Source organism: Rousettus aegyptiacus, unplaced genomic scaffold (assembly GCF_014176215.1).
Source record: "Rousettus aegyptiacus isolate mRouAeg1 unplaced genomic scaffold, mRouAeg1.p scaffold_m13_p_13, whole genome shotgun sequence".
Taxonomy (NCBI): Eukaryota; Metazoa; Chordata; class Mammalia; order Chiroptera; family Pteropodidae; genus Rousettus; species Rousettus aegyptiacus.
The window spans coordinates 41,513,542-41,537,746 of NW_023416288.1; the positions used below are offsets into that span (position 1 = coordinate 41,513,542).

Genomic DNA, 24,205 nt, shown 5'->3' on the forward strand with positions numbered 1-24,205 from the left:
AGCTAGGATAGACCCAACATTAGAATATGATGTTTAACAGAAGTAACGACAGAGGCATCCTTGACTTAACCTCCTGCCATGCTGATATTTAATAAACTGCCCTTATAAACCCACTGGTCCCTATACAACATTGTTATGCACTTTAGAAGATAATTATATACAATTTAAAAAACGTTAATTTACAGTGTTGCATAAAATAGCTGGCGAATTAGAGCAGTTTGAGGAACTTTTCTTTAGCTACTTGCAGCGTATCTCTACGACTGTGTGGATACCTTCTTTTGGAGAAAGTGTTAAGGGTCTAAAAGTGAGTGATTGACTTGTTTTTTCAATCTAAAAAGTGGACAAATGCACACCCCTCCTCCGACACCCTAATAAACTCGGTTTACATATCCTCTCTCTTAACTCTAATTAACTAAGCTGATCATAGTGTTATATTGTGGTCAATATCATGTATCAATGACAGAATAGGAGTCCTAAGTCCCCAATTGGGGCATAGAAAAATTCTGTGAATTTTTTGAAAGGAAATATTATATATATATATACATATATATGCATATATGTGTGTGTATATATATATATATATTTTACCCTAAATACAAAACACAGTTTATATTCCCTTTTGTCTTTAATGATACCATTGTCTTTTTTCTCAATCCTCTGCAAAAATTCAGTTTGAATGAAATTTTAAGAGCTGGACTCTCATAACATTTTATTAATATTTCTTGACAGTTTGGCCTTCCTGTAATTTTGCAATTTAGAGTGTTCATCTTTAAGGGTTTGGTTTTTCAGGGCCTGTGTTTGAAATGGTTTTGAGGTTTGTGGTTGCCGCTGATGCCCACACTCTACGGAACTTAGAACACTCGCTTCCTTGCACTTGGTGCATTGGCCAGGCCCCTGTGGGTGCACACAGACCCTGGCGGTGCCTGGGCAGCCTTGCTCCTAGAGGAGAATCCTATTTGGAAGCCGGACAAGTGGCCCATCTCTGCGCCTCCAACTGAGGAATCTGGCTTTTTCAAGTAAGTGCAGAAGACTTGGGGGGGCGGGGGGGGGGGGAGATCATGCGGTTGAAAGTTATGCATAAAGAGAACATGTCCAACTGGCCAGCAGAGTTCTAACTCAGAATCTTCAGTCTTGCTGTAAAACAACAAGCTTACTTCGTTCGCTCCTTCCTGTTAAGAACGCACTACTGTGAAGGTGACACCCAGTTTTCGTTAGTGGTTAAATATGGGCAAAATGGTTTCAGAATCTGTCAAAAAAAAAAAAAAAGAGGACTCTGGCTGCAAACATTATAGACGTCTCTAGGTGTTGCATTTACATATTGTTCAAATGCTTATCTTTGAAGAGGTTTTATTTTTTTATTTCCATTACGGAACTCTTTAAGCTATATTACTATAATATTGTCGTATATGGTTTGAAACCAGCCCTAATCAACAGCAATCAGGCACTCTGATGTCTCTAAAAGAAGTATATTCAAAATAGTACATTTAACAATGGTTATAGTACTTCTTTTCATTCCGTGTTAATAGTACTTCATGACAGGAGAGATCTGAAAATAACTTTAAAAGTCACATAACTAAAAGGTTAGGACAAAGTCTGTTCAAAAAATTTTACGTTAAGTTTCTTCTACACCATTATTTCCTTTTAACAAGAACTATCGCATTTCAAATAGGTGGAATGGAATGTAATAAAAGATTGAAAAAACAAGTCAATCATACACAGCATGAGATGAGAGCTTAGTCTTGCTTCTTTAAAAAATTTGTAATATGATTTTGGAAAGGTCACTTAGTTCTCTGGATTTCAACTTTCTACCCAACTGCACCCTTACTTACGCAAGAAATTATTTATTAAGTATTCCAGATTTAAAACTTGCTGTTTTCATTTTTTACTGAGTTTAAATCAATCAATTAGTATTTTAATTGATCAATTAGGAGTAATAAGAAGACCACTGGATGAGGAATGAGGTAATATGAATTCCAGTCCTGTTTCCTAGTAATTGGCTGAGTGATTAGGACAATATGTCTAATCATTCTAGGCCAGAGGTTGGTACATTATTTCAATAAAGAACTACATTAGCAGATAGTTCAGGTTTTACAAGCCAAGAGCCAAAATTGAAGATAATATGAAGAGACAAAACCATTTGAAATGTAAGCATTTCAAAAGGTAAAAGTCCTTCTTGGCTCATAGGCTGTGGTGCGAAAATGAGAGAGGGTCCAGGTTTGGCCTTGGGGCCATAATTTTCCAAACCCCATCCTAGGCAATGATTTTCAACAATTATGAAATGGAAGATGTGGACTAGATCATGTGACCCTGAAAGGTTTCATAGATGATACTTGGGGTGATCCATCAATCCTCTAAAATTATACAAAAAAATCTGTGTATGTAAATACGTGCTTTCCTGATGGGAAAAAAAAAAGGGTCCACTGATTTCATCAGATTTTCAAAGTGGTCCAAACCCAATAAGGTAAAAAAATTCTTTCCAAATCTAAAATTCAATGAACCTATAAAACGCTGATTGGGTGTCTACTATGTGTAAGACACTGTGCTAGCACTCTAAAAGATGTTAGCATATTATGTCCAAAATAACGTCAAAAATATAGACAATTAGAATACGTGCAAATCCATGATATCCTTCCTGCAATTGTAAAATATTTCTGAAATATTATTTTGCCACATGTCTTCTATTCTGTCACAATAGTCATCAAATATTCTTACTGTCTCATCTTCTTTTTGATGACAAAGGTATTATTCATGACAATCCTAACCTTAATTCAGGCAGTCTCTTTCCTAAAAATATAGTCTCCTTAAGGGTAGGAACTATGCCTTTTTCATCTTTGTGTTCTGGAACAGTATCAGTCATATACTAAATATTCAATATCTTTGGAATGAATGAATGAATGAATGAATGAGTGCAAAGCTGAAGAGACACCATTATTGAGATTATGCGTGTTAGGTACTAAAGGTTTAGAATCCAAAATACTCTATGAACAGTAGTTGTTAAGCCCAAAGATCGCTTCCCTTTTCAACTTTGGACATAACTGATTTCAAAATACTTGGTCAACTATAAAGATTGCAGTTCCTGGGGCTTAAGTAATTTTTTTAAAAAAAGAGTTAAATTCGTTGAATGTAATTCACACGGGAGAGAGGACCTAGCCTCCGGGATGGGGTGACTGCAGCGTGAGGTTTCTAAGGAACAGCGGCACTCTGAGCAGGTGGGTGCGTCCTGCTCCGAGTCCGGGTAGGAAGCTGCACAGTTGGAGCATTACATAGAAATGGCGGGTTTCCCTGGACAATCCAAAAGTCAGATCTTCTAGAATTTGGGCTACCATTCTGCTCCCTGATAAAGAGGTTCAGTGTGACGTCCACCACCTACCCAGGCGATGAGGCCAAGATCTGAGCACCATGCACTGGGATTCCTCACAGCTGCCCGGGGTAGGAATGAACCTGTGATCCAAAGGTACCTCTCTTCCCTCTCTAGAAGGAATTTCATTTTCCGAAAGAGAAGCTCTGTCTACAATAGCTGATTTGTGGTTCATTCACTTCTCTAAGGAAATTTAAGTCTCAGGATTTAAACAATTTAAGAAATTTAAGCGAGAGGCCATGTGCACAGCTCTGTATATATCTGGTGTTATGCTTGAAACATCCTTATTCAAAAGAGTATACCCGCCTCTCCCCCATCACTCCCCCTCCCCTCTGAAATAGTGACGTGCTATCCACTTAGGGATGTAATTATACAGAGTGTCTATGCCCTATCGCTGTGCAGTAAATAGCACCATTGGTTCCACTGGTTACAAGTCGTCATGAGATCACATTCCTGGATCACCTTAGGGATTGAGATTAGTCCTAGATATAGTCCAAAGATTGAAGCCTTCATAAATGAAACCCTGAATATACAAGCCAGTTACGTTCATGGTCCAAGGTCTTGCTTAAGTGATGGCAGAAAGTGTGGCCCCCTCTCGAGGGATTTCTGAGACTCCCTGGACAGGGCTCATGTGTCCTACACATCCAAGAGAGTGGTGCTCCCCTGAGGTCTATCTGCAGACCGCCTCTGCACCTCCCTGCTTGGCTTGACTCCAAAAGGTGGACAAGGCCCTACTGACTTCTTCTCGAACACAGCTGACTTGAATTTGTGACAAATTGTTTTGGACAGACTCTTGGACCAGATAATAAATATCACGGGTTTTGTGGGCCGTACAATCTTTGCACAGCTACTCAGCTCTACAGTGGCCAGGTGGAAGCCGCCAGTAAATAAGCTGACAGTAAATAAATAAACAGGTGTAGCTCTGATCAGATAAAACCACACTCACGAAACAAGCGTCGGCTGGCGGGCCGGAGTTCACTGGCCCGTGAACTGCATGCTGAAGGCTTTATGACAACTTAACAAATCACAGTGTTATTGAGGTAAATGAAAAACACAAAGCGAAAGTCCACCTGCATGGGGCATCCTCCTGGGGGTTCCCATCCCTCATAGCCCTGCTCGGCGGCCACGCTGCCGGGGGCGCCTCCTCATTCTTGGGCAGGGGCTGTCTCTCCACCTTACTTTCATGTCCTCAAATCCAGGTTTCCCCCTTCCTATGGTAAGCCCCAGGTAGAGGATGCCAAAACTAAGTCATCTCCTAATCATCTCTGAGAGTAAGACCCACTGATGGGAAATGGGGTTCATCGAGCATCTTCAACACTCATAGTGGCACCTACCTCCATTTGTGCCACCAAAAGCCTCATCGAAATTCTCCTTTCTCGACTAAAGGGAAGGTCTGCCCTAAAGACGAATGCTTTCTTTGTTTCTTTTCCTTTTCCTTTTCCTTTTTTAACATTTTGGTTAAGTGTACAGAACATAAAATTGGCCGTTCTGACCATTTTTTAAGCGTACAGTTCGGTGGCATGGGACATTCGCACTGTTGTGCAACAGTCACCGTCGTCGATCTCTAGAAGTTTTTCATCATCTCAAACCGAAACTCCGCAGCCGTCACACACTTCCGCATTTCCCTGCCGCAGCCCGCGGAAAGCACCTTCCTCCTTTCTGTCTCTTCGAACTCGACTCCTCTAGGTATGTCCTGGAAATAGAAGCGTAGTAAATGTTCTTTTGCGTAAAGACAGGTTCTCGCTTCTATATGTAGAGTCACATAAAAAAAAAAAATAATAATGAACTGCCTGACTGTCCTGGCACCCAGCTCTCTGTGGGTTGGAAATACTGGGGTCTCACCTGGGAATACCTGACTCTGTGCCTTTCACGGATCACCTCCCACCACTCACCGACGCATTTCCCCTGCACAAGTTATTAGGGCAGCTCATTTTCCCCCAACTGCACATCACATGTTACTTTCTTTGGAATACTGAGGTCCATGCCCCAAAATGCCAGCACCTCGTTTTCCTCTGTGGGACTCCCAGTGGTCAGACCCAGCACAGCGGCCACGTCTTAGGGGCTACTTGGTACCAGCAGATGGAATCGTTCTGGGCCTGTCACCTGGCACATTAGAAAAACCACCCAGTCTCCCCTCCTGTCTCGTTTACTACTCACACAGGACACGTAACTTCTGACACCTCTGGTCACCAAATGTGTGGTGGTTTTCTCCCCCTGCACCAAGCAATTCTCCGTATCAGCTGGGTGCCCGACAATTTGACTCAACACCGATGCCATCTACCTGGAGACGGTGTCAGACCCCACAGCACAAGGGCTCAGTCCTACAAGACTGACCCACCTCCGTACTTCAGATGCCAACAGCAAGTAGTAGGCCCTCAGTTTACCCACAACTTCTGTGCCATTTTACCCAATTCTGTACAAAGCGACCCCCTCCTCAGGTTCGATCAATTTGCTAGAGTGGCTCACAGAACTCAGGGAAACACTTTCATTTATCAGCTTATTAAAAGATTTGACAGGCAATGCCGATGACCAGCCAGATTAAGCGATACTAGGGCACGGTCCGGGAGGGTCCCCAGTGCAGAAAGTCATCCCTGTGCAGTTTAGGAGTGTCGCCCTTCCAGTGTGGATATGTTTGCCAGCCTGGAAGTGCTCTGAATCCCCTGCCCTTGGGACTTTATGGAGGCTTCCTCACATAGGCATGACCCATTCCCATCTGGAGGATGGGGGTGGGCTGAAATGCCAAGCTGCTAACAGCCTCCGACCAGGAGCCACCTGGGAGCCCACCCGGGAGCCCACCCAGAGTCCCTCATTAGGACAGAGATGCTCCTAGTGCTCTGGTCTCTTAGGAAGTTAGGTGCCCTGTGTCAGGGATGGGTCAAAGATTAAATATTAGACAAAGAGATGCTGCTAATATTCTTATCACTTAGGAAATTACAAGGATTTTAGGAGGGACTGGGGGCAGATATATATATATATATCTTACAAATACATATGTACATATATATAACTTGTTATTTCACACCTGGTACAATGTCACTCACGTAAATATATCATTCACTGCCTAAGATTATTTTAGTGCGGTCTTACCTTTTCTTTAGGTTGTAATTTTTTTGCAAAGCAGTGACCAGATCTAGCACAGACTTTATTCTATGCAAGGGTCCAACTTCAAGAAGCTTTTGTTGGGGTTTGGATATGGTATGCAAAAGTTAAAAAAAAATTTCATATTGATTGATTCTCTTGTTCGCTCGCTCCATGTATCATTTATACCTAATCTATCCTACACATGTCTCTACTAAGAGCAGAATTGTTGAATTTACCTGTTTTTGATCTCTTCTCATGAAGCAAGTTTGACATAAATGTTTTGAAGTTCTCTTAGTTGTAAATAGTAAAATAGAGATTATTATACCTGTTCCACTCTTTTTAATATTATAGATAGATAGATAATTAATAGATAGATAGATAGAGATACAGATAGAAATATTCCAAGATGTTTGTGATCCCTGCTCTCCAGAGACAAAAATATAGTTGGGAAGACACAATTTATTCATGTAAATAAAATTGAAAAATCATAAGTCATTATGAGAATCTATGTTTGTCAAACCCTTTATGACTTACAAGGAAGAAGTAGGTATAATAATCTTTATTTCACTATTAACTTTTTCTAAAATATTTAATTGGAGAACATGAAAGTTTAATGTCAAATTTTCTTCATCGGGTAGTTTAGTGAGGAAAAAGGTCAGCAAAGATGGAGAGGTCAAAAGGTTGAGACTCTTAACTGGGACTTGATGTGTGGACAGAGTTTGGATGGACGGGAAGAAGTCTGACACTCAGTCCCCCTGAGGCAGTGGTTCTCCAAGAGCACCAATTTCCAGGTGCCCAGAGATTCTGGTCCAGTGGTCTGAAATGCAGCTCTGGGCAGTAACGGTTGGACCCGTCTCCCTGGGTGGTTACGAAGACTTGTGCTTAGGTGGTCGGCTTTTCTCCTCCTCTATCCCTAACCGATATTTTAAGTGCTAATAGCAGGGACATAACTAACAGCTGCTGTGGGAGCTTAAGTCTGAGTGGGAGGAAGAACAGAGAAGTTTCTAAGATATTCGGAGAGACAATGTGTGCATCCGGGTCCTGGTGCCCAGCACCGTGCCATGCACAGAAGAGAGGCTATCGCCAGGCGAGATGTAGGTTTTATCCCTTATTAGCTGGGCTTTTTCTCTAAAACAAAACAAAACAAAACAAAAACAAAAAATGGCGAGACTCTCATCTGCTGTGTACTTTTAAGAGGCAGACATATCTGCCATGCCCGGACCTTGGTCTGCTCCGGCAAGCCTCAGCTTATCGCCTCAGCAAAAGGGAGATCACAATATTTAACTCAAATGGGAATTGTGACGATCAAAAGAAATAACATAAGAAAAATGCCCAGGACATGGTATTATTCAACAATTATTACATGTCTTCCCTCTCACGACCACGGCACATTTTTTGTTTGTTTGTTTGTTTTTGTAACACCTGCAAAGAAAACAAGCCGAATCCCGACCGTCAGTGACTTCCGGCCAAAGACCAAAGGGATGCCTGCAGTTGAGCCACGTGGGTTTGCTGCACGCTGCGGGCAGGGACTGCGCGCCCACCCCGCCCCTGCCCCATAATGCGGGTCAGAAACCGTCCCCTCCTGTTCCGGAGCGCCCGCCGCCCGGTGGTTCCCTGCCGCTCGGCCTCTCCCACGCCTCTCCCTCTCCCTCTTCCTCTTCCTCTCCTACGCTGCCCCGGCCGCCCCTCCTCTTCTTCTTTTCTGTACCTCCTTCCTGTTAGCAGAGCTGGGCAGTGGAGCTGGCCTGAGATGTGGTGAGATCTGCGTGCGGTTGCTCAGTAGCGGGGAACCCCGGCCTCTGTGCCCAGGGGGAAGACAGCACTCCGGAGGCGACAGCCACACTGCGCACTCCCAGACTCTGCCTGTCCCGACACTATCGGTGTTTGCTCCTTGCCCGGATGATCCCGAGCGCTTCGGAATATAGCGCTTGGAACCATGAGCTGCACTATTTACTACCATGCTGTAGCATCAGTCACTAAAATACCCGTGACCTCACAAAGCAGATAACCTTATCATCCCATTTTATAGCCGAGGAAGCTACGGGCTTAGAGACATCGAATGACTTGCTCAATTCCAAAAAGCTAATATCCAGACCAAGTGGCAAGCGCCCCACTGTGTTCTGAGGTTTCCCCGATTGTAACATGTTTACACCTCTAGTTCTGGCATCACAGTTTTAAGGACATTGGCAGACGAGAGTGTCCAAAGAGTCTGGCCGCGTGAGGAAGGTACTGGACACCGTACCATCTTCATCGCCCTCACCAAGGCTGAACATATATGAAGGCGAGCTCCGCACAAGTCCTACGATGTGTTTCATGTCGATCGCCTGTATGCAAGCAGAACACTTAGTACCACAGCTTTATGAAATACGGAACACGGCAGTCATGCAGTTTACAGACAAGGAAAACGAAGTATGGAGATACGCTTGGGGAACTTGCCCACGATGGCCCAGCCAGTACATGCTAAAGGCGGGATTCCAGCGCCAAAGCTTTGGTCCTGCGCTCTGCTGGAAACTCAGCAACGTGCCTGAATAAGAGAGGAAAGCAAGGTACAGGGGCTGAGAGAAAAGCGAGCAGATAGAAATACTCAGCGGATGACGGAAAGAACACTTACATCGTTAGGCTCCCAAGAACAGGCCCATTACTGTGGTGGGGTTGTCGCCGAGAGGCCGACTTCTATACAATATAATAAAGAACTTTCCAGCAATTATTTTTGTCTAACAGTATCACAGGGTGCCTCGTAGAACAAGAGTGTGAATTCAATGATGCCGGAAGTGTCTGGATATGAAAGAAATTTCCTAAATTGAAAAGAACATTGTGAACGTGTGACCTCTTAGATAATACATGACCTCTCTGACGTGCTGGACATAGAAGTCGGCTCATTTAAACTGTCCCGGCGGACTTAAGGGTATCATTTTATAGGTAGCCATATCGAAGCATGATGAACCTAGGTAGAAAACTAATTCAGTCATTGAACTGAGCTCTGAATTTAGTCTCCGATTCTGTCAGCATTTCTTTCCAACTGTCTCTTGACAAATTACTTGGGAAAAAAGAAAAAAAAGAAAAAGCCAGCTCCAAACAGTCTGTGTTCCAATTAGGCAGCGTTGTGCTTCCCGACTTTACTTTTGCACGCAGAATACTCAGTCCTTCCTCCACAGTTTCATGGGAGTGCTGGCAGGTGGCGGCAAAGACAGGTGCCATTTGCGGGGAGCAGTGAAAGCTAACGCTGACCTCGGACCTCGCGGGACCTGAGAAAACGAGTCAGGTCCTGAGGGGAACACGGTGCTTGCAGGAAAGGCATGTGTCCTGGGGAAAGGAGGATGACTGCCGGAAACGGTGACAGGGAGCAGCAGGGAGGCAGGCCGAGGGCGCTCGCCCCACCTGGACGGGTCCTCCCCCGGCATTGCCGTCGGCTTCATGAGGCGAGAGGGCTACCGCCTTTACCACACCTCATGGCTTGCGGTGCGAGCTCAGGTGTGCTCTCTCGCCCAAGCCTTCTCAACGTTTCACATAAAAAAGAACTGTGAACGTATTCCAAGTGACCTTGAGATGGAGGCGTCATTAACTATATTTTTACCTGAGCCGAGGAAAACTCTCTATAGACGCATAGGCCACAGCGCCGATTCTGAGTACAGCCAAGACCGTTGTTTTGTTTCTGTCAGTGAAGTCATGATCATCGGGCAATTAAGAAACATAGGGCCATTTTGCACAGTGACTTATTCACCTCCAATTCCCTGGGCCCGCCATGATAGGCCCATACGTCGCTAAGGGAGAAAGACCCAAGGGTTCCTACTGGTGGCTCAGGAGCGCGGGGTGCGCACCTGTGTGCCATGGGGCTGAGACAGGTGCTAAAGAGCACGAAAGAAACAAAGGCCAACAGGTGACGGGCTGGACGGTTCGCCTACGTAACCTTGCTTTTGTCTGGACCACAGACACTAGACTGCCATTCACTGGTCACATGACCTTTCTCTGCTTCTGCGGATAATGTATGGAGTCGTGCAGTAAAAGCTATTCCTTTTAATAGCAAAGCTGATCCTTGAAAAATGGCAAAGAGTGGTTGGTTTTTCGGTGGCAGGGCTTGAGCTGATGGGGACGGCATTTTAAAGAACGGGACGCCGGTTAAGAACACTGTAGCTACTGCCAGCAAAGTGCCGTGTAATCGGTCAGCCCAAGACTCGATAGCGTAGGAGAGCGATCACTCATCCTCACAGGCCTGCGACTGGCTGAGGCCGGCCACCTGGTCCAGGCTCAGCGGGATGGCCCTGCGCATCTCGGTTAGGCTCGCTCCCACGCCCGCTGTCTGCTGTGAGGCTGGGCAGGACTGGGCGGTTTAGTTTCACTCCGTGAGCCTTTTATCCTCCTCCCAGGACATGCTTTCAAGAAATCACGTGGACAGCAGTTTTACTAAGAACTGTGGGAGAAACAAAAGAACTAGACATAGTTTCCTTCCAGGGTGTCTATCTTACATCATGGAGAGGAAGGACCTAAATTAATAACTATAATCAAACCTAGAAATGATGTGAAATGTTATAATAAATAATGTGAACCATCATTAAAGTGGGAAAGATAATTACTCTGGGGGAGGAATAATGGAAACTTCTTGGAGGAGGTAAAAGATACTTAGAGCATGGATGCCTAGTTAGAATTTTTTTTTTTTTTTTTTTGGCCATGTTTGGTATATTGTTGAGAGAAAATAGGACAGAGGAAAAATAGAAAAATAAGCTTTGTTAGGGAATAAGATAGATAGCGAGATTTGAAGAAAAAGTAATACCCAGGGCATTCACAAAAAATGAAGTGCCCTAAAGAATAAAAATTACCCTATTTCGCTGTTTTATCTGGGATCAGTTCTTTCAGTAAGGATGGTTTAAATTAGCAGGGACGAAAGTATTTTTTTTCTTGGCTGAAAGTGGCAACTTCTGTATTCTCTGCTGAGTTAATTATGCTACTCATGAAATTAGTGCATTGCAAATCATATTTTCTCTTTCAGTTTACATGGCTCCCTTCTTAAGAATGTCTATTTCTTAATGAAGTTGCAACTCTTATTTAGCTGCTTCTCTTTTCTTATGAAATAGGCCATAAATGTACGAATTTGTAGCTAGGTTTTCAACTCAAATTCTCTGTATCTAAATAGTGAAGTGAGGGATTTCCCCTTACAGATTGGAGATGGATAAAGTGCTTCCCTTGGGGCCAAGGGTGTGATGAGAGTCTGTTAGGGCCCAGCTCTGTATCAGGTGACCAGGATGATATGTGAAAGGTTCCCTAGCCAATGAGTTTTCAATTTTCCAAGATGGATAAGATCGAAAAGGAGCAAGGCCATATCCGAACCAAGGGTATGTGTGATTACAAATGAGCCTTCCCAATTACGTGTGTCTCCAACTAAGGTTAAAATTTACATCATTTCTTAAACATGGAAAAACCTCAGCAGGAAACGTGGCCCAGAAAATGTGTATTGAGGCCTTGTGAGAAGAACAAGAAGCTGCTTTCAAATCTACAAAAAGGAAAAGCTATGTTTTTTTCCTCTAGTCTGAAGCATACAGTCTAAAATAGAACCAGTAAAAGAGAAATACAAATACATCTCTTACTATCACCTCCCCGCCCTCCATAGTTACATAGATTGAAGAGATCTCTGAACAACTAGGACCAGATAACCGAAGTCTACATACATGGAGGCTACGTATTGGCTGATTGACACGTTCAGGCTGCAACAGAGAAGTATCCTCCATTAGTGACCTTCCAAAGTCGAGCGTCTGCCCTTTGTGGCTCACACTGAGCCATCCCTTGACACTCCCGTCTCCCCCTTCTGTCCCCGGACCTCGTTCGGCCTGCCGGACCACTCCATCCTTCAGCTCCACTTCGAAAGCAGTTTCTCCTGTGACGTCTTCCTGGGTTCCTCCTTCTCCCCGTCTAGCTTGTTCTCCCGTCATGCCACTCTCTAAGCACAAGGTCGTTTTACCTTTGTGCATTTCCATCGCCTGCTTCTGCCTCCCCAATTACAAGCTACCCGAGCATGGGACTGCACCTCCTTTTACTTTGCATCCTTCAATCTTTACATGTCCCTTGGGAAAACACAAGCGTCTTAAATTGAATATAATTATTGAAAGGTAATAACACCAGGAAACGGGGCCCTGGTCCCCCAGCTTTGCAATGTGCTATTCTCTCTTCTTTCTGGGATGAAACAGATCGATTATATTGACAGTTCTGTCATTAAAAAGTTTATACCTAATAAAAGAGATCAGAAGACTTGAATTCTTACCAAGTATTATATAGATTTAATGCAATCCCTATCAGAATTCCAACGGCATGTTTTAAAGAAATAGAACAAAAAAATCATCAGACATATGTGGAAGCACAAAGACTCTGAATAGCAAAAGCCATTCTGAGAAAAAAGAAGAAGGCTGGAAGTGTCGCTCTGCGTGACTTCAAATCATACTACAAAAGGACAATGATCAAAACGGCATAGCACTAGTAGAAACAATTAAGACTAGACCAATGGAACAGAATCGAAAGCCCAGAAATAACCCCCGTATACAAGGGCAAATAATTTTCGACAAAGGAGCCAAAAACATACAATGGAGAAAGAAAGGCCTTTTTAATAAATGGTGCTGAGAAAATTGGAAAGCCAAGTGCAGAAGAATAAAATGAGACTGTTGTCACCATACACCAAAATTAACTCAAAATGGAGCAAAGAACTGATATTAGACTTGAAATAAATTACATAAAAGAAAACATAGGTATCTAACTGATGGACCTTGGACTTGGAGAGGATTTCATGAAGTTGACCTCAAAAGCAAGGGAAGTACAAGCAAAATTAAATGAATGGGACTATATCAAACTAAAAAGCTTCTACATAGCAAAAGAGACCATCGACTAGACAAAGAGGCAACCATCCAAGTGGGAGAAGACATTTGCAGACAACATTCTCCAATAAGGACCCAATATCTAAAATATAGGAAGAACTCATACAACTCAACAATAAAACAACAAACAGTCCTACTGGAAAATGGGGAAAGGACCTGAACAGATACTTCTCCCATGAAGACATACGAACGGTTAACAGACATAAGAAAAGATGCTCAACTTCACGAGCTATTAGAGAAATGCAAATCAGAACCACAGTGAGATAGCACCCTACACCTGCTAGAATGGCTATCATCATCAACGGGACCAGTAATAATAAGTGTTGAGGAGGCTGTGGAGAAAAGGAACCCTCACACACTGCTGGTGGGACTGCAAATTGATACAGCCGCTGTGGAAACCAGTATGGAGGTTCCTCAAAAAAAATTAAGAATAGAATTACCATATGATCCAGCAATTCCTCTTCCGGGTATTTACCCAAAAAACTTGAAAACACTTATCAGCAGAGACGCGTGCACCCCACTGTTCACAGCAGCATCATTTACAGCGGCCAGGACATGGGCTTCGATAGATGACTGGATAAAGAAGATGTGGTACATACATACAATGGAATACTAGGCAGATGTAAGTTGAAATACTGCCATTTGTGACAAACATGGAAGATGTTGAGATTATCACGCTAAGCAAGTCAAAGTCGAAGTCGAGAACCACGTGATTTCACTCATGTGCAGGATATAAGACTGAAAGCAACAAAGAGACGTGACAGCCAAGCAGAGGCTCGTGGACAGGGACAGGAGGCTGGTGGTTACCAGAGGTAAGGGGGAGGGGGGGGAAGGGGTCAAATATATTGCGACAGAAGGAAATTTAACTTTAGGTGGTGAACATGCAATGTGATATAGATATAACATATATATTGAAGTGTACACTGGAAACCTATATGATTATATTAACCATGGTCGCCTCAACGATTTTAATTAAAAAAAAAAAAAGAAACCACAATTGGTCATCAACATGACTCACCAGTCGGTCTCCCACCACCACAATTAAACCGCATAATACGGCAAATACTTTAAATTTAACCAAGAAAATAAAGCAGGGTGGGGGGCGGGGAGAGGGAAGAGCCCTACAAAAACATTTAGTGTTTACTACTGCGCCTTTCCCCCACCCCGACTGGTCCCTGCTTCGTTCCCCAGTCCCTTCTGGGTCGTGGGCCTCCCTGAACCCCATCCGTCTGCTGGCTGATTGGAGTCATTTGGATAAAGTAATTAAAAAAAAAAAAAACTACTTCATAGGAAGACTTAAATTAAAAAGCAGGAATAAAATTTTTACTTGAAATGAATATTTTATATCTATCAATGTAAAGAAATTTGGCACTAAAATTCTAGATCCACAAATATTTCATGATATCTGAACAATCTTTTCTTGGATACCACCTTCAGAAAATAATCCAAAATATGTAAAATGCTTAATTCACAAAAACGTTTATCAGAGAGCTATTTATAACAATAGTAAGTTAGAAACACCCCATCACTGAAAATTTGGTTGAATCACATTGAAGACATCTACCTGATTGGGTGTTATGTAGTCATTAAAAAGTATAGAAGCTTTAAGACTAAGTGCTTCAATATATCACTAGTAAAATACATGAGTTGAAAATTGAGGTACAACATGATTATAACTATTTATCTCACTAATAAAGGTGCATAGAAAAATACTTGCAGAAAATATACTAAAATATTTAAGAGTGCAAAAAACTTTGCTCACCTTCTAATTTTTCTTCAGTTTCTTTAATTTAGTTATCTCTACTTTGTAATTAAAAAAAAATCAGAATAACAGAAAAAAAGAGGGCAATAAAACCTTGGTATATGTTATGTTAAAAAGAAGATAATGTGAAAGATGAACATTTGGATAAACACAAGAAAAGTTCACAGTGGTGCAGGAAGGAAGAGACCCCGCTTGTGACAAGCTCGATGACACACCCTCGGCATGACCCATGTGAAAGGAGGTGACAAACAGCCTTCTTCAGTAACACCCGATCCTTGCTTTATTCCGTTTTAGTTCTTCGCTGCGCTCTAAGGATGCTCAGAGCTGAGAGCTACCAGCAACTGCTTGATCCCAAGTTTTGTCTCTCTGAAGCCCTCCCCCCCTTACCAGTTCCCTGACAAGTTCTTTTCTGTCTTTCGGGGTTGAGAGGATTATGTCGGCCACATCGTGTGGTGAGGCCGGCAAGAAGCGACTGCAGCATTGGGCACTCAGTTCCAGGAACACAATCCCACAGACTTAACATTTCCTGAGAACAAAGTGCAATCCACGGGTCACCAGGTATTTCTTTGAAGCAAGATTTCCAGTGGGGAGACGGGGCACAGACGTGAGGATCAGAACTCACGGCGCACTTTAACACCTGCACACCTGCAGGTGTGCGCGACACTCTCCTCTGGGATGCACGGAATCCACAGACTGCTCCTCATGTTAGAGAAAGCGGGTGGCAAAACAGCACGTCACGGAGGTGTGGCCCTCCCTGTGAACGGACACGAAGCCCCCCAGTTTCAGTCTCATGGGGCCTGACTTCGGCTTTCACTTCCCTGGCCAGTGACCAGGAGTGTCAAATCGGGAGCTGGGTCGAACTCCCCAGATGACTGCAGAAGTAGTAACAGCCTAACCCCCAACCCCGGTTAATAAGGCCCGACTCTAACACAGCTTCCTGAAATCGGATGAGCGGCCGTGGGTCCCTGCCCACTGGACGTCCCGGGGCACCCGGACGTTTCCCTACTGTCTTGCCAAATGGTCCAGTCTTTCTACCCACTGACGTCCTTCATCTGCTTCACTTCTGTCTCAAGTTTTGCACCAGAGCCACAGACCAGCAAAAACTAGGTCACGCACCCGCAGAAAGTCTGTACACAGAGGCAGGCCGGAAAGTCTTAGAAAGGACGTCGAATTAACCGACTTACAGGGTCAGCTGTAAATCAAGAAAACAACAAAGTGAGAAATCCAAAAAGAAGGAAGAGCAGCTTCCAAGACATATTGGTACACAGCCGTGCGCGGAACCACATTTCTCCACGGCCTCCCCTCCTTCTCACACTAAGATTTAGAAATCTGAGCTTAAGAGACAACTTGCTTCCCCATGATGTACACTAAGGAGGGTGTGCGGGGGGGGGGGGAGGCGGGGAGCGGGGGGCGTGTGTGACTTTGGAGAACTTCGCCATGACTCAGTCTGTGTGGGGTTCAGTTTCTTCATCTGAAATTCAGCATGATAACACAAACACAACACGAGGCCTGCTGTGTGGGTTAAATGAGTCTATATGTATAGCGAGCATCTCACATCTCGTCTGGCACAGGACGGGACTTAACCTGGGCTTCTTACAGATGATGGAGAGAGATCACGATAGTTCATAAGAAAGAAGGAGGGCTTGAGACAGATAAGACGTGATTGATTGTACTTTCTTCTCTCAGAAGCCAGTCCTTCTAGGTCAACAGCCAAAGGAAACTATGAGCAGAACTTATGACAAGACATTGAGCCCTGATTCAGATACGAACGCAATATAATTTTGCGTCTACTTGATGGAACCACGTTTCTACAGGGAAAAATAAAAGGTAAGCACAAAGATTACACATCACATAGAACAAATATAACACGGGGCAACCTTTTAAGTGGGTCACACAGAAATTCTATCCCATGCCACAAAAGCAGAGGCTGTCTGTAGTCAGGTTGTTATTATTGTTAGTCATACTTACCATCATTTTAAATTAGTTCTATTGAGGCATAAGTTATATGCAAGAAAATTAACCAATTTTAAGCAATTTTATGAGCTCCGATAACTACAATTGTAACCAGCACGATATAAAACATTCCATCACCCCTAAGTCTCCCCATGTCCCTTGAAAGTGAACCCCTTCCCTGCTACCTTGGCCCTGGACCTCGCTGATTTTCTTTCTGTCACATTAGTTTTGATTTCCTAGAAAAGAAATCATATAACATGTAGTCTTTTTTTGGCTGGTACTTTTATTTAGTGAAGTGTTTCTCAACAACTTCAACAACAACTTCTTCTTCTTCTTCTTCTTCTTCTTCTTCTTCTTCTTCTTCTTCTTCTTCTTCTTCTTCCTCCTCCTCCTCCTCCTCCTCCTCCTCCTCCTCCTCCTCCTCCTCCTCCTTCTTCTTCTTCTTCTTATCATCATGATCATCATCATCCCCTTGAAGAGCCTTTTAGAGATTTTTCCCCTTAATTCTCTCTCCCCTCTTAGTGAAATTTTAACACCACAGACATGCTGTATGTCTGTTTACATAGTATATGTTATACCTGTGTTTTATACATGAGGAGCAAGGTTTTTCACATCTGAAGAATCAACTCTCGACCCCTTGGGGGCGATATTGCCCTGCTGAGAATCGTGATTTAGTGCGACGCTTTTACCACTCGTTGGTATTGTGTGTTATTAGCAGTTGGTTCATTTGTATTGCTGGGTAGTTTTGGTATGGAGAGACAATCAAGAAATGAATAAGAGTAACTGCAAATGTGTTAAAAGGCCAGGTTCTAAGTGCAAAAGTTCACTACTCTTCTTGCTTAAATCCGACCCTCAGTCTCCCTGGCATTGGTAAACAGACCTCTAGTCACACAATTGTTTTCATTCAGAATCTGGGAGTAACTGAGACATTTCCTTTCCCTTCATTGCCCCATACACAATTCACTGAATCCTGTCAATTTCATCTCTAGGTTATTTCCTTAATCTGATCTCAAGGTATCAGATTTTGCCATAACCCAGAACATTCTAGACATGTAAGGATTTTGATTTTTATCTTGAAAGGAATGGGAAACCATTGAAGGAACTTAAATAAGAAAGCAAAATGACGTAATTAAAAGATGACTAAGTCATTCATTTAGTAAAATCATAAATTAGAATGTCGATAGTGAACTAGAAAGGGCCAAGGCTGTTCCGGGAAAGGATGGTTCCTTCATGAATCTGAGGCTGGCGGATGCCGCGATTGGGAGACAGGCTACGTTTTCAGTAGAGACGCTGGGAAGGGCTTGAGGAAGGCCTCCCTGCTAGGCGAGGGTTCTCACTAAGATGAGACATTCAGAAATGCCATCCTCTTGCTTTCTGCTGTCTTGACTTACACAATTCCCTCCCACCCCCAAACTAATCAGTATCCTAAATGAACTAAGTGTAAATATTCTTGGGTCATTTGCTGGTGAGTTGAAGGCTTTGGAGAATTGAAATCCTACTTAAAAGAAAAAAGGTATTTTGTGGACTTAATGGGCTCATTCAACTTTCCATCCATCTTAGGATTTTCTCCCAGTGGTAGCTGCAGTCTAATATCCACGTTTCCACATCAAATGGTCTCCAACCCGGTTTTATGGGAACCGTCTTGGCTATGTCCATATGTACCTGTCTTTCGATGAGGTCTTTAACCAATTAAAGGTTAAGAATCAATGACTTACTGTGTTTAATGTCTAGAGCACACAGACGTGCACACGGCATAGTTTTCATCCCTAAGGCAGACGAAGTTTACGTCGCGTAAGCGGATGGATGACAAGGTCACACTGCCGGTGCTGGGGAGATGAGGACGGAGCTCTGGCAGTCTGTCAGCTGCGCTGGCGCTTGTCTCTTCCAGGTGACGTCCGAAGTATGGCCGCCCACAACTCTTCGTCCTGCAACCCTGCACTCACGCCCCATTTAACCCGGCTCTACTGCGCAGTGCTCGCTGGAGGGCTGGTGGGCGTCATCTCCATCTTGTTCCTGCTGGTGAAGATGAACACCCGGTCCGTGACCACCACCGCGGTCATTAACCTCGTCGTGGTGCACGGCGTTTTCCTGCTGACGGTGCCTTTCCGCTTGACCTACCTCATCCGGAACACCTGGACGTTTGGCTTGCCCTTCTGCAAATTCGTGAGCGCCATGCTGCACATCCACATGTACCTCACGTTCCTGTTCTACGTGGTGATCCTGGTCATCAGGTACCTCATCTTCTTCAAGCGCAAGGACAAAGTGGAGTTCTACAGAAAGCTGCACGCGGTGGCCGCCAGCACGGGCATGTGGCTGCTGGTGGTCGTCATCGTGGTGCCCCTGATCGTCTCCCAGTACGGAAGTTCCGCGGAGTACGAAGAGCAGGACTGCTTCAACTTCCAGCAGGAGCTCGTCCTCACCTCCGTGCAAGTCATCAACTACTTGATCGTCGGTGCCGTCATAGCCATTGCGGTGATCCTCCTGGTCTTCCAGATCTTCATCATCATGAGGATGGTGAGGAAGCTACGGCCCTCCTTGCTGTCGCACCAGGAGTTCTGGGCCCAGCTGAAAAACCTGTTTTTTATAGGGGTCATTGTCGTCTGCTTCCTTCCCTATCAGTGCTTCAGGATCTACTACTTGTACACCGTGGCACACTCCAGTGACTGTAACGTCGCCTTTTATAACGAAATCTTCTTGAGCGTGACAGCGATTAGCTGCTTTGATTTGCTGCTCTTTGTTCTCGGGGGGAGCCACTGGTTTAAACAAAAGATCATTGACCTATGGACTTGCCTTCTGTGCCGTTAGCCACAGAATACGGTCTTCTTCGGATTTACTTCTTCTATACTGGGAGTGAAAATGGGAGGTAGGAATGCTACTTCATTCATTACTGGATTAAAACCATACCCTGACGCAGCCAGACAAAAGGACTATAAAATGCCAGAGCATTCCGGTCCTTATTTAATCCCTACTATCTCTAAATGACACCCACAGAGAAACTGGTGATGTTCAATCTGCCTGCAGTTGCAATACTGCATTGTCTTCCGATGCCGAATGTCTGCATGGCCCATCCGAGCACCATGGGTCTCATGGTTTCTGAATTTCACTAGCTTAGTTTAATTTCCTCAGTTTGACAATACGGTTTTTTCTTAGGCTTTGAACCGTACTCAGCCCTGTAGCTCTTTTCATTCCACGTAAAACCTTAGGCAAAATTAATTCTGGCTACAATCCCGAAGCCACCGACTTTATTTTGCTAACCAGATGAGATGCCATGGCAACTCACACTCTGACAAGAAAGCAGTAACGGGGAGGCAGTAAGAAGCTTTTCCGGGTGATCGTAACTTCGGTAGGAAGTCCCCCATCTGGAAACCAGGAGAAGCAGAACTCCCCCTGGCCGTCTGTTATAACAAGGTTACCTAGATGTAGCCTTTGAAAGGTCAAGTTTAAGGACTTAGATCAACTCCCTCAATATCTCCAAAATCACTTCAAAACTTACTAGACATTATCTAAATAATGGTGAGGGTGTAAGAGAGAATATTCCTGACCAATACACTGCTAGGCATTACGATAAGTTCCCAAGGGTAGTGATTACAATTTTTTTCCTTTTCTATTTTTGAAGAATTTTCTAGAGGTTCAGGTCTACAGTTAATTTAGATGTTCCTTAAAGACATAAAGTTATATTGATTTCCTTAGAGTTCCCTTCATTTCTTAAAGTTGTGTCTTTAAATAAATAAATGAAAACGGTATCTTTAAAACAGAACTTTTGAGAAATATGTAGAAAAAATCATTAAATTATGAGATCAGGCTGCTAGATGGATACATAGGTTTGCGTGTATTTTTTTCCCTCCTGCCGGTAGTTTTATTTCCCACAAAGTTTCATAATCTCAAAACTTTCTGAGGAACTGATCCAGTTTCATATCTAATGCTTCAGGAAACCTGAAGAAATTCATGATAGGAATAGAAGAACTGAATGAATTAACTTTTTTTTTCAGCAAGGTAAATGTTCAGGATTTTTAAATTTTTCTTAATTTGTTTATATGCCATATGGATCCACAAATTCATCAGATGAGTAAGAAATATCCCTGTGAGTTTCCGTGATCACTAGAATTACTGAGTCACAGAAACTAATTTTGAGGAAGCAAAAGCAGCAACACACTGTATAACTAAGAGCAAACATGTTCCCAAATGTTTTCCTGTTTTAAATTTTCTTTTGTGTCCTTTTTTTCTTTTTTAAGTTATATTTTTTTATTTCGTATTTGTTTTCTTTGCCCATTTTTCTTAGTTTTTCCCTCCACTTTGACCTATAACATTTGTAAGAAAATTTCTAAGATTCATAAGAACTTTAAGAAAATTTGTAACACCCATAAAATTTGTAAGACAATAGTAACAGTAAAATATTTTAAAATCTTAAAATTTATGATAACTGCATCAATCTCTTCTTATACATCGATGTCTTACCATCATAATATGTTAGCTTGTAGATTATATGATAATGCCTTCCAGATTTTAACTATGTTTAGGTCAGGTAATTATACTTTCTCAATATTATTATGTATCATAATGAAAGGCCTATTTCTGTGGACCTGTAACAACTATTACCAAAAATAGAGAAATGCAATATCCCATAATATAAAATACCTTATTCATCAATATTTACAGAATAAACTAAAGTTTTCAATCTGTCTGTACTTTGTCTCTCAAATTGCTATGAAAATGAATCTTACAGGGGAGCTGGGGCTGTACTGGCCTGTGAGGCCATTTTGGGTACCACGACTGTAAGAGAGCATCACTAGCATTCGGCGGCCGGGGCCAAAGACTGGACGACTTGCCCTGCACACAAATGTCTGCACAACGGAGAGCTAGCAGGTCTTGCTCAGCATTTCAATATTCTTCAGACAATCGCAAAGTAAAACATATGCTCATGATGATTAGAGCAGTTCAGTTGTCTTCAGTTTTCATGAACTCATAGTATTTTCTTGGTATGTTTTTAATTGCCTGAATTTTTTCCAGAAATGCAGCTACCATGGGTAGTGAGAAAAGATTTTACTGTTTTAGCAGGAGTTGTTCATTCCTTAAAAATCACATTATCAATAGCAACAGTGTCTGTGACATTAAAATATAACATAACACACCTGTAAATAATATTTGTAATTATTGTATTCAGGAATATATTAGATATAGACGCCAAAGTCAGACTGTTTTATTTTGTCTCCTTTGATAATGTCTGCACATTTACACATTGAAAAACATAAATTTTTATTATAGATAACTTTCCCTTTCGTTACTCATGCATTTACATTTGGGGTATTATGTATATAATAGTTTAGGAGGATTATATTATCTGTGAATGGCAGAAGTGTTACTAAGTATTTACAATAAAAAGTAAGGTATCGGGGCCACAAGGGTGGAGAACACTGAGCTACTACAGACAGGGTCAGTTTAAAAGGGAAATTTCCAGTTACAAACGAAAAGGTATTTCTATATTTCAGGAATGCTTAACCTCAGCTTGATTCAATTCTAAATGATTTATTTTGTTTCTGTAATTATTAAAAGGGAAACGCAACTTTTAGGAAAATCCAAAGAAAATATTTTCCTGAGTTTCATGACTCTCAGATTGATTGGTGGTCAATATCTACTAGCTTTTGAACGCAAGGATAATGACAATTTTTGGAGTCCGGGCAGAAAGATTATTTCCGGCACTCATTAAAGGGGACTCTGCTCAGGTTTTGTTCATTTCTTAATATTCCTGCGAAAGGGCCATGAAGAGTCCCAGCTTTCTTCCTTGGCCTTATATAAATTAGGGAGAAAGGGACTATTTTACTTGTAGTTGAGACGAGCTTTGTGTGGAAGCATTCGAGAGTGCTGAAAATCCCCAAATCCTCCCCCGTGACGTTGGCATTGAAACCGCATTCCTGGGTTATGACGGCCGTGCTTCTGAAGGCGGGCAGGAGGCCGACCCGTTCTCAGTCACCAGCTCTTCGCTGTGAGGTCAGCGAGGTGAACTTGTGTGAAGCTGCCGTTTCTTAGATTGGGTAGATTTTGCCCAATTAACTTCTCATAAGATGAGACATAGACCAAGGACTCTCATACTTACTGGTTCTGGTAGGAACAAGGAATTTCTCCTTGTGATAGGGACTGACTAGTAGTTGGCAATGACAATTCTACAGTAAGGGGCACGGTGATGGAGGATTTGCTTGGAGAATGCTAAGAAAGCTCGGGATGCAAAAGGGTATCCACAGATATTAGAAACCAGGCATCGATCAGCCAGGGACCTTGAGAAGAACTTTGTCCCTGGCATGGCTGAGCCCCTGTGACAGAAGCAGCATACTAGGCATTTGCCAAAACGCAGCTCAGAAAAACGAGTAAGTTCTATGACCTGAAGGGGGTGCATGAGTCATCTGGAACATCCAGCGGCTAGGAGCTGGGCCCAATCTCAAAATGCACCTGGCGGAGGCTGCCACATGGCACACACTGCAAATGCCCGATGGTGCCACCAGCCGTCACGTTGTGGGTGGGATTCGTGGTGGTGGTTAGGATGGTGGGGAAGGTGGGGACAGATGCTGAAACTCCTAATAGCTTTACGGTTCGGGCAGGGTGGACCTGGGAACCAGAGCTGAGCCTTCGGACTGAGAGGAATCTGGAGAACCAGCGAGAGCTGTTAGGGATAGAGGACAAGACTAAGGCTGAGGACCACTAGCTGAGGACAGGACAGTCTTGGGATGGCTTCGGTCAGGCAGGGGACAGCAGGACGATGCTGAGCCCTCGGACACCGCACAGGGCGACGAAGGCAGCATACAAGGAAAACAGCTCTGAACGGCAGATGAAAAGGTGCTGCGGACCATTGCCTTTGTAGCCGAAGTTTGTCCTAGGATTTTATGTCATTAACAATGAGCGGTTTATTGAAAAGTTAACAGCTTTTCGTCAAAGATTAAGAACAAGACAAGTATGCCCACTCTTGCCAATTTTATTTAACATAGTATTGGAAGTTCTAGTCTGAGCAATTAGGCAAGGAAAAGAAACAAACGGCATCCAATACAGAAAGAAGTAAAATCGTTTCTATTTGTAGATGACATAATATTGTAGAAAACACTGAAGACTCCACCAAAACCTGTTAGAATAAGTGAAGTAAATAAAACTACAAGTTACAAAATCAATATACAAAATCAGTTACATTTCTATATGCTAGCGATGAACTATTGG

General features: G+C 43.1%; 1 protein-coding gene across 7 annotated transcripts; it reads left to right on the top strand.

Moving 5' to 3' along the window:
• The first annotated feature begins 851 nt into the window (after nucleotides 1-851).
• GPR141 (G protein-coupled receptor 141) lies at nucleotides 852-23,861 on the top strand. 7 transcript variants are annotated; one of them, XM_036230495.1, is made up of 4 exons: nucleotides 852-1,016; nucleotides 4,863-5,044; nucleotides 16,742-16,882; nucleotides 18,740-23,861. In XM_036230495.1, exon 4 carries the CDS (start codon nucleotides 18,812-18,814, stop codon nucleotides 19,811-19,813), a length of 1,002 nt encoding a protein of 333 aa, XP_036086388.1. In that variant the 5' UTR covers nucleotides 852-1,016; nucleotides 4,863-5,044; nucleotides 16,742-16,882; nucleotides 18,740-18,811; the 3' UTR covers nucleotides 19,814-23,861. The 7 variants fall into 7 exon arrangements, with proteins under 7 accessions (XP_036086388.1, XP_036086386.1, XP_016011787.1 ...); XM_036230493.1 differs by lacking the exon at nucleotides 4,863-5,044 and adding an exon at nucleotides 15,350-16,315; XM_036230492.1 differs by lacking the exons at nucleotides 852-1,016; nucleotides 4,863-5,044 and adding exons at nucleotides 13,694-14,105; nucleotides 15,350-16,315.
• Nucleotides 23,862-24,205: the final 344 nt, after the last annotated feature.